This window comes from Pogona vitticeps, chromosome 6, assembly GCF_051106095.1.
Source record: "Pogona vitticeps strain Pit_001003342236 chromosome 6, PviZW2.1, whole genome shotgun sequence".
NCBI classification, from domain to species: Eukaryota; Metazoa; Chordata; class Lepidosauria; order Squamata; family Agamidae; genus Pogona; species Pogona vitticeps.
In genome coordinates this window covers 44,452,954-44,467,171 of record NC_135788.1, presented here as the reverse complement: position 1 = coordinate 44,467,171, position 14,218 = coordinate 44,452,954, and the positions used below count along the sequence as shown (strand labels likewise).

Sequence of the window (14,218 nt, the reverse complement as noted above, 5' to 3'; positions counted from 1 at the left end):
GATGGTCAATATGACCAGATAGGCGGGGTATAAATGGAAATAAATAAATAAATAAATAAATAAATAAATAAATAAATAAATAAATAAATGCAAAGCTACTTTTTTTTAAGTGCCGATCCAACAGCGTTCCCTGTGCCTATAAGTCTGTCTCTCGATTTTCAGTGGAGCGTCCTCCCAAACAAATAGTTCACGATGGCACTGTAACAGTGCCGCTCCATTTGTCTATTCAAAAGCAGATAGTGCTGAGTTAAGGATGATTTACTCCCAGGCACGTGTTTATAATTCTGTTCCTTACAGTCCTTCATACACTTTCGGCAAAAGAAAGCTTATTGAACCACTTCCACTGTATTTCTGAGTAGGCAGGTCTGTATTTCTTTTAAAGGGGAGCGTGTCTGTTGAACTTTTCCGGGGCCAGGCAGCATATAAAGCGTGCGGAATTAGCATCTGGGGCCCAATGGAATCTCTTTTCCTGGTAACTTAAGAAGTGGGGGGAGAGCAGACGTGTTTGCTCTTCAGCAGCAAAACTGTCGAGGCAAATTCCTTCCCGGTCGCCCTCCCCACTTCTCCCTCCACCCCCCCTTCTTTTTTTTCAAAGAGTAGGAGAGGGAAGTGTTCTACGATCTAGAAGGCGAGTGCAAATCGTCCTTCTCCCCGCCTGGTTTTAAAGGAGATCCCAGCAAAGGTGTGAAGTGCTCTGCAGGTCGCACGCAAACACTTTCCGACGTGACTGCTGTTGCATATAAAACGGGAAACTGACCGGGGGGGGAGGGAAGGGAAGGGAAGGGGAGAGAGCGAGGCGAGACGCGTCGCCTTGGATCTATCTGGCAAGAATGCCGGGCGAGGAGCGGGCAAGGGCCGTTTCCGCCCGAGAGAGCTTAAGCTAACCCTTCGCATTTCAATGGAAATGTGGATCGGCCTCGTCTGCTCTTCGTTGGACGCGGAAGAAACGGAGGAAGGGAATCCACGTCCAGCCATCGGGGGGGTGGGTGGGATGGGAGCAGAGGCCCCCCGTGTGCCAAGGGAGATGGCTACTTTAGGGGCCAGGCGGCACCGCTGAGGCCCGAGAGACGGCGGCTTTGGCTTTAATCTCTCTCCGGAAAGTGGCTGGCCGGCCTCTCAAGATCTCTCTCGCCTAAAATTGGCGAGCCCAGGCCTGTGAAGCCCAAGAAGCCGCCGAGCGCTTCTGCTCCGCTAAGGCCGGCGGAGGTGCTTCATTCATAGAGTTGCCATTACTGGAAGGGACTTGTCGGCACCTCTCAAGTCCTCTCTGCCCCAGAAAGCCAAAACCCGTCCCCGTCTCTTGCTCCCCATGGGCTCTGCGGGGTTATCATCGGGGAATACTTTAAAAGAAATAGGGAGCAGGGGAGGGGGCTCTCCTTAAGGCCACATAGGCCCAGTGTCACAGGTGACATGCTCCCAATTAGGCATTGTCTAATTAAATTAATGTCTCTGTGACCAGCCAATAGGTGGGCGCGGAGAAGCGAGGTTCGCCCGCCTCCAAACCCCTCCCCACCTACCGGAGAGGTTGGCGCGCGCGCCTATATAAAACACTCCCAGGGCCGCTGACTCGCAGTGTGGATGGAGGGGATGGTTTTAAAGGGACGCGAGCGGGTGGGCGGCTTTCCCTGAGGTCGCCACCCAAGGTGTCACACGGCCCTGTCGGTCTCTGAGGGGAGCACGAGGACTTGAGGGGCGGGTTGGGGCGCTGGGCCGTGCGCGCACTCCCACCGGCAAAGCGGTGTTTGGGGAGTCAAGGAGGGGGGGCGGGAGACTCGGAGGCGGCGGGGGGGGGGGGGGAGCGGCGGGTGTCGTCCCCGGACGCGATGCAGTTGGGGGAGCAGCTCTTGAGCGGCGCCGCCACCCTGCCCGGCGCACCTTTTTACCCGCTGGAAAGCGCGGGCGGGCGCGCCACTGCTGCCCGTCACCTCAATTCCGGGTCGCCGCCGCCGCGCCTCGACTTAGAAAAGGGACCGAAGAAGTTTGGCAGCGCGGCGGCGGCGGCGGCGGCGGGCATGTTGGGCGAGGCTGAGGCGGCGGCAGAGACGCCTTCCTTCGTCGCCGCCGCCGCCGGGCAGGTGCCTGCCAAGGCGGCACAAGCGGTGGCGGAGGCCGGTAGCAAGAGCTCCCCTTGCCCGGCTGAGGACGAGGGGCTGCCGCCGGTTCCGGCGCCTGCGCGCTACTCGCTGGACGGCTTGAGCCCCGAGCGCTACTACCTGCAGTCGCCGGGGCCGCAGGCGGGCGCCGAGCTGGGCGGCCCGTGCGCGCTCTTCCCTTACGCCGGGACGGCCGGGGCCGCGCAGCCGAGCCCCATGTACCAGGCGCCCGGCGGGGCGCGCTACCCGTATGGCGCCGTCCTGTCACCGCCGGCCGGCTTCTCGACGGCGCCGGGCCGGACGCCTTTCGCCGCCGCCGCCGGCGCTTATCAGTACGGCCAAGGCGCTCCGCCGGGCGGCCTCTATAGCCCGTACCCGAGCGCGGCGGCGGGCGGCTCCTGCGGCGGCCTGGGCGCCCTGGCGATGCCCGGCGGGGCGGGCGGACTTCGGGCCCAAGTCTTCCTCTGCAACCGCCCGCTCTGGCTCAAGTTCCACCGACACCAGACCGAGATGATCATCACCAAGCAGGGCAGGTAGGCTGGAGCCGGGCTTGGCTTTGGGAAGCGCGGGAGAAGGCGGCAGTCGGGGGACCTGAGCGCCTTCTCGGGCATCCCGACCGCAGTCCGGCTTGGGTACCGCCGGCTGCCTTTCCCGGGGGGTGAGGGTGGGGTGGGGGGGTGGACGCGACTGAAAGGAAAGAAGGATGCTCTCCCGCCTCTCTCCGAAGTTAGGCTTTGGAGGGAAGCGGTTTCTGGATGCGTTCAAACAGCGGCGCATTTCTTAGGAAACGATTCGGCGAGGGAGCGTTAGTGCGCCTTTCACGAACTGGGAATCGGTCTGTTAGCTTTTGAAAGTTTTGTACCAACCGTAGCACAAGTGCAGGCGGGGCAAATCTATAGGTAAGAAACCGGTTTACGCCTAGAAGTCTGCGTGCCAGTTCCTTTGCGTGATACCATTTCGACTAAATTCTCCTCATTCCCGCTTCGTTATTTTCCATTCAATTACATTTAAATCATTCGCTGTTCTTTGCTTTATTTACCTGTGCAATGTGTCCACTCTAGCTGGGGGAAAAATCAATTGAATACAAATATTCCCGAGTTCAGATGCTTAGGGCTGGGCGGTGAAAGCTAATCTTCTGTCAACGTGTCTGAATCACCACTGAACAAAGAGAAACTTTGAATATATTTGTAGGGTTATGGTACATGAATTAATTAATTAAATTATTTCATGCACCATAGCATTAATTAATTAATTTAATTATTTTTTAAAAAAATATTACCCCAATTTGATTTTGCTTGCCCTCTTTTTAACATCTGAATTCCCAAATTCATGAGGTAAAAATGCTATCCTGATCCTCCAGACTTCTTGAAATCCAAATAACTAAGCAGGAACGCCATTGAATTTCTCAGTCCAAACGAATTTGTATTCTAGGATTTAATAAGAAATGGGACTGTTCTGATTTAAAAGCAACTTTTGCAAACGAACATTGTTCGTCTTGTTTCTTGTAGGGTAAGAGGGCACTTGTAGGTCAGCTTGTGGATTCCAATACCCTAAAGTAACCTTGGCATCCAAGTATGAACGGATTATACTTAATTTCCAGGGGAGAATATAATGAAAAACAATATTTTCTCAGAGAAGAAAACAATGAACTATGAATTTTTTTGCACCAAGATTCCAGGAAGTACTAGGCTTTAAGGCTACAGGTTCAGAATCCCAGCTGGCAAGTCAGTGATGGAGCGGAGAGAACATACTTCTCTACCTTCGCACAACTGAGCGAGAGAAGCCTCCTCGGAGGCAAGGCCGCTATTGGGCTGGGCGGATGGCTGCCTCCCCCCCCCCGCCCCAGTTTAAATCTGACCCTTGCAGGAGAAAGCGAGAGAGAAAGAAGGAGGGATCTGGAGCCAAAGCCTCTCCTGGCGCCTCTCTAAATAGAAAACGCAGGAGGGGAGCCGCCATCTGCCTCCTGTCCTCGGCCCAGGCGCTAGCCAAGGCCGGAGTGCACTGCCAAAGGGGCTCGGCGGGGGCTCCTCCCGGCCCAGCGCTGCAGCCAGGCTCTCCCGCCTTCGCCTTTCCTCAACGCCGCTCTTCGCTTCTCATCCCTGTACTAGGCGTATGTTTCCCTTCCTGAGCTTCAACATCACGGGCCTCAACCCCACGGCCCATTACAATGTCTTCGTGGAGGTGGTGCTGGCGGATCCTAACCACTGGCGCTTCCAGGGAGGCAAGTGGGTGACCTGTGGCAAAGCCGACAACAACATGCAAGGTAAGAGCCTGCCCAAGGAGGGGAGAGATGAGAGGAGAGAAGCCTTGCCTTGCCTTATGGCTTCAGCCTGGACCAGTGCCTGTCTTCCTTAATCCAGACGGTGCAGCTCAGTGCTCTTCCGGGGACAGAATTTCATTAGGGAAGTTCTCTTCCAGTGTGTGACCCTTCTATGTGGGTAGTTGTCCACTGGGCACCAATGCCTATGTGCAAAGTTTTAGATTATTGTACCAGCAATGCAAAGGGATGAGCCCTATTCCAGTGGATGGGGGTGGCCAGGAAGATCTGTAACAATCCCCATTTTTTCCAGATGAATGGAAAATGAAAAGAGCAGCATCTTCCTGCTAATATTTTCTGGTACCATAATGGATCATGCCAAGTTTTTAGATCTTGGAAAACCAAGGATGCTGTACAAGATACCATTAAATATACAATCAGTGTTGCTTTTGTCCCATACTGTGCTGCCTGGTGCAAGCTTGTCTTCAGTTTGTTCTTGCTGCCAGGTCTAATTTGGGACATATCTCGGTCACTGCAGTACAGGAGAAAGGAACTGAGAAAACATACCTTCTTCTGATTGCCCCTCCCCCCCACTTCCCCCTTTTTCTAACAGGCAACAAGGTTTATGTTCATCCTGAATCTCCCAATACTGGAGCACACTGGATGAGGCAGGAGATCTCTTTTGGAAAACTGAAACTGACTAATAACAAAGGGGCCAATAATAATAATACACAGGTAAGATTGCACACTTAACTTTGGCACCAACCTCTCTGGTAGGGGAGGGGTTTGGTTGATACAGAAAATACTGAAGTGTGCAGGCTCCTGCGGCTTGATGGAAGACTTCAAAGAGTTTTTGGAACTGGGCCTGCAATAAACCCAAGAGTTCTCTGAAGGTGTTGCAACACAGCAAGCCCCTGTTATTTTTAAATGACAAAGGGGCAGAAAGTATGTAGGGGAAACTAATCCGTATTGGAGGCTTGCAAAGTTGAATAACGTTAAGATTTTGCCTCTCTTTCATATCAAACAAATGTTTCGACTGCTGCAGGCTAACCTGGGGTGTTGTTCTTCCAGATGATAGTTCTGCAGTCTCTGCACAAATATCAGCCTCGTCTCCATATTGTGGAAGTGACAGAAGATGGTGTTGAAGATATGAATGATTCCTCTAAGACCCAGACATTTAACTTCCCCGAAACACAGTTCATAGCCGTAACTGCCTATCAGAACACTGATGTAAGGATAAAATATGCTCAGCATGTTAATGTTTTTGGCCTAAAATGTACCGCACCTGTTTAATTGCTATTTAAAAACTGGGGAATGAAATACAATGAGATAGAAGGTATTTTTTTAAAATATAGTATTAATATAAACACTTGTAAATTATTTTTTCATATTTTTTTAAATTAGAATATTATATATAATTTCCCCAAAAGGGAAATTTTGCAATTATAAAGGGAATTGTCATTCTTTTCTGTGAATCATGTAATGGACACCAGCATTTTGTGTATTACTTTCCAGATCACACAGCTTAAAATTGACCATAATCCCTTCGCAAAAGGCTTTCGGGACAACTATGATTCGTAAGTACTATTCTCATATCTCAGTATAGTACTATTGTCTATATGTACAATCAATATAATAATGATAATAATAATTGCATGCTGTCAAATCAATTTTGACTTATAACAACCCTTTGCAGGGTTTTCTAAGTAGAGAATGCACCAGTGGTTTGCCATTCTCTTCTTCTGGGGTATTCTGGGACTGTACAGCTTAGCTTGGTCATGACTATACAAAGTACATGTGCGTCAGCTGGCTTTTCTACCCGGAGAAACAGTGGGGAATCAAACGCCTAACCCCTGGTTTTGAAGCCAGATACCTAAACCACTGAGCTATCCAGCCAGCTACATATACAATTCGCTTAAACTATATAAATATGTCCTTCTGATGGCTATTAGCAACCATGTCCAATATACTCTACTTAAAAGGAAGTTGTACTGAAATCAGTATAGTGTGCTTCTAAAGAAACTAGTATTATATCTGGGTGAAAATTGATACATAGGTCCTATGTTCTTCTAAATCCTAACTTAATTAACATGTACATTCAAAGCACATGTGCCTCAGAATAAATCACATTGAACTCAAGGGATTTCCTTCTTGAAGAGACATGTATACAGCAGGTGATACCAGAACACACAGAAAGATGAGGTCTTAGACATTGGTGTAATAATAATGTTGCCATGGAATGAGGTCTAAATTTCCACTTTTCCCAAATTTTCTTCTAAATCGTTGAACAGTAAATGCTGTTTACATTTAAAGGCCAGAAGTATCTGAGGATCATCTTACTAGTGTTAGGTAGGTTGACTTAACATATTCAAGCCAAAGAGAGAGAGAGAAAAGCACATTCCAGCAACCTGTCAGCTCTCCTACCTCATTAAGTTCCCTTGCTTGTCAATAATAGCTCTCAAATGGTCAAAAACAATTCCTTAGCCTTTCTCTCTTGTATTTGTAGCATGTACACAGCTTCAGAAAATGACAGATTAACTCCATCTCCCACGGATTCTCCTAGATCCCACCAGATTGTCCCAGGAGCCCGGTACAGCGTACAACCCTTCTTCCAGGAACAGTTTGTCAACAACCTGCCACCAGCTAGATTCTATAATGGGGAAAGGACTGTACCTCAGGCAAATGGCCTCCTCTCTCCTCAGCAGACTGAAGAAGTGACTAATCCTCCCCAGAGATGGTTTGTCACTCCAGTCCAGCAGCCTGGAGCTAGCAAACTGGACATGAACTCCTATGAGACTGACTACTCATCGAGTACCTTACTCCCATATGGTATCAAATCCCTCCCCCTGCAGACGTCTCATGCCTTGGGCTATTACCCAGACCCAACATTCTCCTCCATGGCAGGATGGGGGAGCAGAGGTTCCTACCAGAGGAAAATGTCTACAGGCTTACCTTGGGCCTCCAGGACAAGCCCTCCTGGTTTCTCTGAAGATCTCCTTTCTAAAGAGAAAGTGAAAGAAGAAATGGGGTCATCCTGGATAGAGACCCCACCATCCATAAAGTCCCTGGATTCCAATGATTCTGGTGTCTACACTGGTGCCTGTAAGCGTCGGCGACTCTCCCCAAGCACATCAAGCAATGAGAATTCTCCCACAATGAAATGTGAAGACATTAATGCCGAGGACTATGGCAAAGAGACTTCCAAAGGCATGGGCTACTATGCTTTCTATACCAGTTCTTAAGAGTCTGGATCCCAGGCATCTATAATTATATAATATAATTGACAGCCTATAATAATTTTCTGTGGTGGGGCTGAGCTCTCCAGCATAAAATGCTGCCAAAAGAACTCTTTCCTGTCCACCTTTTGGACTATTTGTTGTGCAATTCTATAGAAGGTGCCAAAGCTTTTGACTGACTTCTGCAGGTGAAAAGGGAAGAAACAGGGTAGTGCTCTCCTCCCCCATCCATCCCACTCCCATCCCTGTAAAGAAACTCTTCTCTGCCCCAATTCCCCAGGGAAGTTTGAGAGTGAGGGCCCTAAACTGTGTCTTGATATTAACTTGAGGCCCTCTTTCAAAAGGATCGGGAAGGAAGGGGAAAAATAGGGACGTACAATATGACCGTGGTGTAAGTGCGGAACCAAATGGCTCCGTGTTTACCTGATGGAGTTCAGAGCATAATTGAACAATGACTAACTTACTGGTTCTGCTGTCATTGTTGAACATTAGGAGATAATCAAAATGGACATTTTACCTACAGAGGAATTCTTCATGATGTATGCAAGAACTGAATTCATGTTGTAGTATTTAAACCTCACTTTGCTTTGTCCCAAGAGACTTTAAATATGTTGGCAGAAAGTTTGGGCAATGAAGGAATCCTATGAAGGTAGGGGAAAATACAGTACTACATGTACAGCTCCGTGTCTAGGTATATTGTAGAAGATGACAAAACATTTTGTATAGTTCTAGTCATGGCAGTGTAGCTGGGTGTCTGAAGCTGGTGTGTGCTGGAAGCTCATTTGAATGACTTTTAATCTGACTGTGGGCACTGATCCCAAGAGTACGTTAAAATATCTATTTATTTGGCAGACAGTGAATGTGTGTTTCAGCTGTTGTAAATGGAAAGTGTGTTGTATCTCTTGCTCAGTCTGTAAATAATCTTACCAGATGATGTTGAGGTTGACAAAGGACTTTAAAGAAACAAAGCATTAATTTTATTGGGGGTGGGTGGTCTGTACATAAATGATTTTTAATAAATGTGTTGCAGTGGTAGGAGCTGCTGCTTACTGTTGTGTTGTACAAAAAGAAAAAAAAAAACCACACCAAGTGACAGCTGAAAGACTTCTTTTAACTGTTTATAAGAAGTCAGGGTCATCTCTCCCCGCCCCATAAGATCCTTAACTGTTGGGAAGTCCGTCTTTATTTAAAGGGAGAGCAGGAGAACAATCACCTCCAGCAACTGCTCCAGGAACGTCTCAACATAAGGGGGGGCGGTAAAGCTGCAGACGAGCCACAAGTGTTGCTACCGCGTGAATGCACGCAATGCCCTTCAGAAGGGACCCTTTCCCAAGGCCTGGGGGAGAGGATTCCTGAGCCCTACGGATGGACGCTTAGGCCTCTTTGTTTCTCCCTGGTCCACGGGACGACGCCAAAGCGCCAGAGTCCAGCGCAGAAACCCGGTAAGATTTTTTTTTTCCGCTGCTGCTTGGCGCAAAATCGCTGCGCATCCGGGACTGATTCTCCGACGGCTCTTAGGAGAACGTGGCTTGCCGATTGCGAGCCGAAAAGCTAGTCCAGACATGGCCCGGGCAAGCTAGACGGGAGTTGAGGGCCCGCCGGGTCCAGATCCTGCTCAGCTGAGGGAAGGTTTCCACCCCAGTCTTCTTGCCCGCGGACTCCGCTGCGACTCCTTCCCATCCCGCCGCGCTGGTCTTTAGCGGGGGGGGGGGGAGAGAACTCCCAGATTAATTTCCCTCCGGACCTCCAACAAAGCAGCCAGCGGGGGACCGTTGTGCTTCGCCTTCTGCACCCTTGGTTTCAATCCGGTTAAGAGGTGGCGGGGTTGGGCTTTCTAGCAAACCTGCCTTCATTCGGGCCGCCCTCCGAAGCAACTATCCAGCGCCGGGAGTTGGCTCGCAAGGTTTTGGAGCACAACGAAATCCGGACGGACGCGCAGAGATGCCTCAGTTTTCTTGCTGAATTTTCGGGGTCATGTTCACGCACCCCGTTTCTTTAGGTTAGGAATAAAAACTCCCAGTGCAAGCAAAAGAAGAAAAAAAAAACTTAAGTTAACCAGGTGCCTCTTTTCCCCCCTAGTGCTTTGTTGGGAGGCCTTTTCCTAGTGCTTCGCTTTAATTAAAAATAAAACGGCGGAACTGGCCTTGAGAATACCTTCCCACGGGAGCCCGCCGTGGCCCCTCGCTTGCTTCCCGCCTTTCCCCCTCGTCCGCCGCGCGTCTTTCTAAAACAAACTGCCCCGGGAATTTGAAACGCGCCCTCAGTTTGAAGCAGAGATACTCTTTCACCCCCACCCCCAATTCCCGGGACGCTTTTTTTAAAGCCACTTTTAAAAGGCGAAAGTCATTTTTAAACTCCAAACCGCAGGCGATTGCGAACTCGAATTGCCTTCAAACGCGATTTTCAGCCGCTCCAGCTCCCGGGAAGCGTTCCGGTTCGAGACGCCCACCGCGTCCTCAGGGACTCGGGTGAGGTGTGTTTCGTTTTTTGAAGAGCGAGGCTTTGTTTGTCGAGGCTCTCTTGTGGCGCGGGCTACAAATCGGTTTCAGTCCAAGATTTATTTTGATTTTGTTTTGGTCCCGGACGTCTCGTCTCTGTGAGCCTGAACCGGGATGTTAGGGGCCCACGGTGGCAGGTGAGTCGTTCGGACGGAATGAATGCAGGCGAAGAGCGGTGAAAAACACGGGCGAAATAAACGCCGGCTTCCTTTTAAGCGAGTGGCAATGAAATCAAAGCGGCTTTTGTATAAAACGGGGTCGCCGCTCGTTAGCTGTGCTCGCCTTGTGTCGTTTCATAATTCGTTTTTGTTTGCTTGTTTGTTTTGCTTTTCACGCGAGAAACGAACTGAGGAGTAACTGTTGTGGGCAGAAAATCTTTTGCACCTTGGAAAACACAAATTCATGACGCAAACTGAGAAATAATGTATATTTACAGGCACACTCCTTCCGCATGTATATGGGGAGAGAGAGAGACCGAGAGGAGTCCATCTCTTTCAGGCGGTGTGGGCTTCCAGCTCCCACATTCTCTTGCCGAAGCGTCCTGCGTCTTTCAGAGGCTCACCAGATCCTTGGGGGGGGGGGGGGAGAGACAGAATCAGGCGCGACACCTGCTCGAGAGGATGCCCTGGTGACAAATCCGTTGCACCTGCCGTCGTTTCCTGGGCTTTTTTCTCCTCCCAGTCCCGTCTACCTGCTTGCCAGTGGCTGGGTTGCCGCCCTCCTCCCTCGCCGCAGCTGCGTTTCCACGCAACCTGTATATTTTTGCACTGCACATTTTTAACCACAGGCGCAAGCACGCAGAAGCAGAGGAAGGAAAGGGGGAGGGGAGAGAGAGCTTGCGAAAAGTTCTCACACTGTTTAATGGAACCGTAAGTGCCTGGCTGGCCCCAATTAACACCTTGTGATAAGGCATTCCGAAAACGGGGGTGCCAGACGCCAAATCGCGAATAAATGTATCTAATTAATCCTCCTACTGATGACACTGGTAAACAAGTCCCTATTTAAATCGAGACCAAAGGCCTGGATGCTGCTTGTTTGTTTACAAGAATGGCCGCGCACTGTTGAAAGGGAGCCGTCCGCGGCTGAGGCTGAAGGCGCGCATCATCTTCCCAGTTTCTCGCCGGCTGCGCTCAAACTGGGTCCAGGCGCTGCGCAGGCAGAAACTACAAGCCTATAATATGCGGGACTCTCGTCTAGGCATTGACAGTTATCGACGCGAGCCGTTTTCACGCTGATTTCACGCCGCTTGTCCAGCCCGATTCGAATGGCCCCCGTTTGCTTTGAGGTCCGTGGGGGGTCTCCATCAATTAACCTGCGGGTTAAAGAACGATGGGGCCAGAATAGGTCCCCGTGCCAAGGACCTTCCCGATTAACATTTGGAAACAGGAAAGGAAGAAGGGAGTCAGGATGAATTCCAGGGGGACCAAGGCGACAGATTATTACTGGAAAAGAACATAGCTTCCCCCCCTCCTATTCAGATGTGATGTGAGCTACCTCTGTCAGTATACGATTATCTAAACTAGCACAGGGAGCTATAAACACAAAAGAAAAGCTAGAAATATGCACAGGGATCCAGATTAGATTTATTCTGTTGTTGTCTGTGTGCCGTCAAGTTGATTTCTGACATATGCGACCCTTTACAGAGATCCGAGGTAGAGAGTATTCGGGAACGGGTTGCAGTTCCCTTCTTCCGGGGACATCCCGGGACTGTGCAGTTTGCCCATGGCTAAGCAGGCTGGCTCTTCTCCCGGGAGGCAGAATCCAGCCACAACTTCTGGATCCGCAGCCAGATACCTAAACCACTGAGCTATCCAGCCAGCTATAGACTTATTCTAGGTATGGTTAAAACTGGAACTAACCCCCAAATTCAAGCACATAACTTTATCCATTAGTTTACAAACTTACAACTTGTGTATGCGTGGTATATTACGAAGGAATTAAGTATCTGTAAAATATTTTCCTAACATTCGCGGGGGGGGGGAGACCTCATGTATTTTAGGGATGGGCTGCTTTCTGCTAACCTTATGAAAGCAACTCCTCACAAGCAGAAACCTCAACACAGGGAATTAGTATAGTAGTCCTACTCTTTAAAGATAACTAATTATGATCCCCAACTTTCACCCTATATTTGTAAGGGAAAGGAAGTCATATATGAATCGGCTACCATCAATACAACAAATTTTTAGCCATACTGAGACTCAAACTGAATCTACCTTTTCTAACGGATGACAAGATAACTCGCAGTTGTCACGTTATGCTATTGCACAGGTACATAATCCACACACATTTTCATCCGCCTCCGCACGGTTAGATATTTAAATAAACAGTGGGGTGACACCTCCCCCTCGGGGGAATTTAAGTGATTTCTAGTGAGTCTGTGGCATCTTTGTGCAGAGCCTCGGTTTATACAACCTACATCAGGTTCTTAGCCCTATCCTGTACACCTTTACACAGTGGCAGGTCCTGCCTGCACAACAACATGGACATAATTCGATGACTAAGAGGAGGCCCCCTAAATCAATGGCTGAATGGGAAGTCAACGCACTGAATCAGTCAGTCTCCTCTAGAAATAGGATGCTGCCTATGGATCATTCTGCTTGTGCATGTGTTGACCTTGTGCAAGGGCAAGCTCCGGTTTGTTTAGGCAGAGTGCTATTTGGTTACTTCTGCCGAAGCAGCACCACCTTCATTAGGCTGAGGAACTTTCCACTCACCGGAACATCTTTAGGATACTGGCCAGTGCCTCTACACCAATGGGGGAAGTTGCAACCGATGCCCACTGGGGCTGCTGGGGCAGAAGGCAGGGCCACCAGAAGAGGAGCTGCTTACCTCTGGTTGGTGACCCACCCTCCTTCCCCACTTTATACCTTGCTGGTGGGGAGGAGGGCTGGGGGTTAGATCAGATGTGCTCCACCTGCCCAAGCAGTAGAACTATGCAGGAGGGGGCAGGACTGTATACACAGTAATTGGCAGGAGGACCAAGGACAGGCAGGCGGTGTCCTTTTGCCCAAAACGCTAGCGAGCACCTGGAGTCTCTCAACAGGCACTTCTGAAATACTAATTTTTGTTCGGAAAATGCATTCTTCAAAGCTATCCAAATTTTGGAGGGAAAATCTAGGGGGTATGCGTGTATCTCAGACCGGGAAGGGGGCCCCCAGTTTCGGATGACTTGCCATGACATTGGAAGTCCTTGCTCGCCATATGGACTTCACGATGCATTGGAGCTTTCTTTTGCCATACCTGGAGTCAACCCAGTGAGATCAATGGGCTTTATGTTGAGTATAACTTGCAATGGGTCTGTCCAGTATTGGATCCAACCCTACCCTTGCTCTGTCTCCCAACCTTCATGGTAGGTTGGGTTGCTGGATCCTCATTATATGTGTGGTGATGGTTCTGATGGTCTTCCACTGATTTCCATTTGGCAAGAGAGAATAAAATCACAGGGTGGGTGAAGGCAGGAAATGTTTCCATTTTGGCTAAGTCCAGCGAGACAGTTCCATACCACCACTGTGTTTGGTCCTTGCACATTGACTGATTCATCTAGGAATGTGGGTGGGAGGGATATCCTTCGTATTGTGCTGCTGCCCTATGGATGGTGGGGTTTCATAGCAAACCCCCACACACCAGCAGCAAAGGTGCTATCTTCTCCCACACTCTGAATTCAACACATCTGGTACCCAAAGCCAGACATGTCCTATTAGCACATGAGGCAGATCATTTCACAAACACCACTTTCCATCTTTGGCAGTAGAAATACAGCAATAACTAATTCAGAAACTACTAATTTACTGCGCTTTCATAACAAGATCTGGAGGCAGAGGCAGCCACCCCACTTGGCCTAATGGTATTGCTGGCCTAAGAGGTGAGAAGGGAGAAGGAAAGCCAGGCAGAAAGAGACTTTTCTAGATTCAGGTGCTCTCCTTTCATCAGCTTCTTCTTTCCTTTCCAGACAGTTTTGACCTGGAGGTTCTGGATTCATGAAAGTCCCACTTTTTGCCCCTTGACTCCAATTCCCTTTGAATCCAATTATTGGGCTTCAGTTTTTCAATGTTTGGCCTCCCTACCAAACATCTGGATTCCTGGCCAGACATCTTGGAAACACCCGTCTCCATGGGCTGATCCTTCATTGTTTGC

At 49.4% G+C, this 14,218-nt stretch overlaps 1 protein-coding gene across 2 annotated transcripts; it reads left to right on the top strand.

Annotated features, from left to right (window-relative positions):
• The first annotated feature begins 1,771 nt into the window (after positions 1-1,771).
• On the top strand, positions 1,772-8,624 carry EOMES (eomesodermin). Of its 2 annotated transcripts, none has more exons than XM_020807927.3 (6): positions 1,772-2,626; positions 4,202-4,356; positions 4,964-5,085; positions 5,422-5,580; positions 5,866-5,927; positions 6,914-8,624. In XM_020807927.3, the coding sequence occupies exons 1-6, from the start codon at positions 1,824-1,826 to the stop codon at positions 7,590-7,592; spliced, it is 1,980 nt and encodes a 659-aa protein (XP_020663586.3). In that variant the 5' UTR covers positions 1,772-1,823; the 3' UTR covers positions 7,593-8,624. The 2 variants fall into 2 exon arrangements, with proteins under 2 accessions (XP_020663586.3, XP_020663577.3); XM_020807918.3 differs by having other exon boundaries at positions 6,857-8,624.
• The last annotated feature ends 5,594 nt before the right edge of the window (positions 8,625-14,218 follow it).

What these genes read in the sequence shown, in the direction of transcription:
- EOMES (XM_020807918.3), top strand. Translation starts at nt 1,824, where the DNA reads ATGCAGTTGGGGGAGCAGCTCTTGAGCGGCGCCGCCACCCTGCCCGGC. An exon ending in ATCATCACCAAGCAGGGCAG is followed by an intron (nt 2,627 to 4,201) that starts GTAGGCTGGAGC and finishes TCCCTGTACTAG; the next exon opens with GCGTATGTTTCCCTTCCTGA. An exon ending in CCAATAATAATAATACACAG is followed by an intron (nt 5,086 to 5,421) that starts GTAAGATTGCAC and finishes TTGTTCTTCCAG; the next exon opens with ATGATAGTTCTGCAGTCTCT.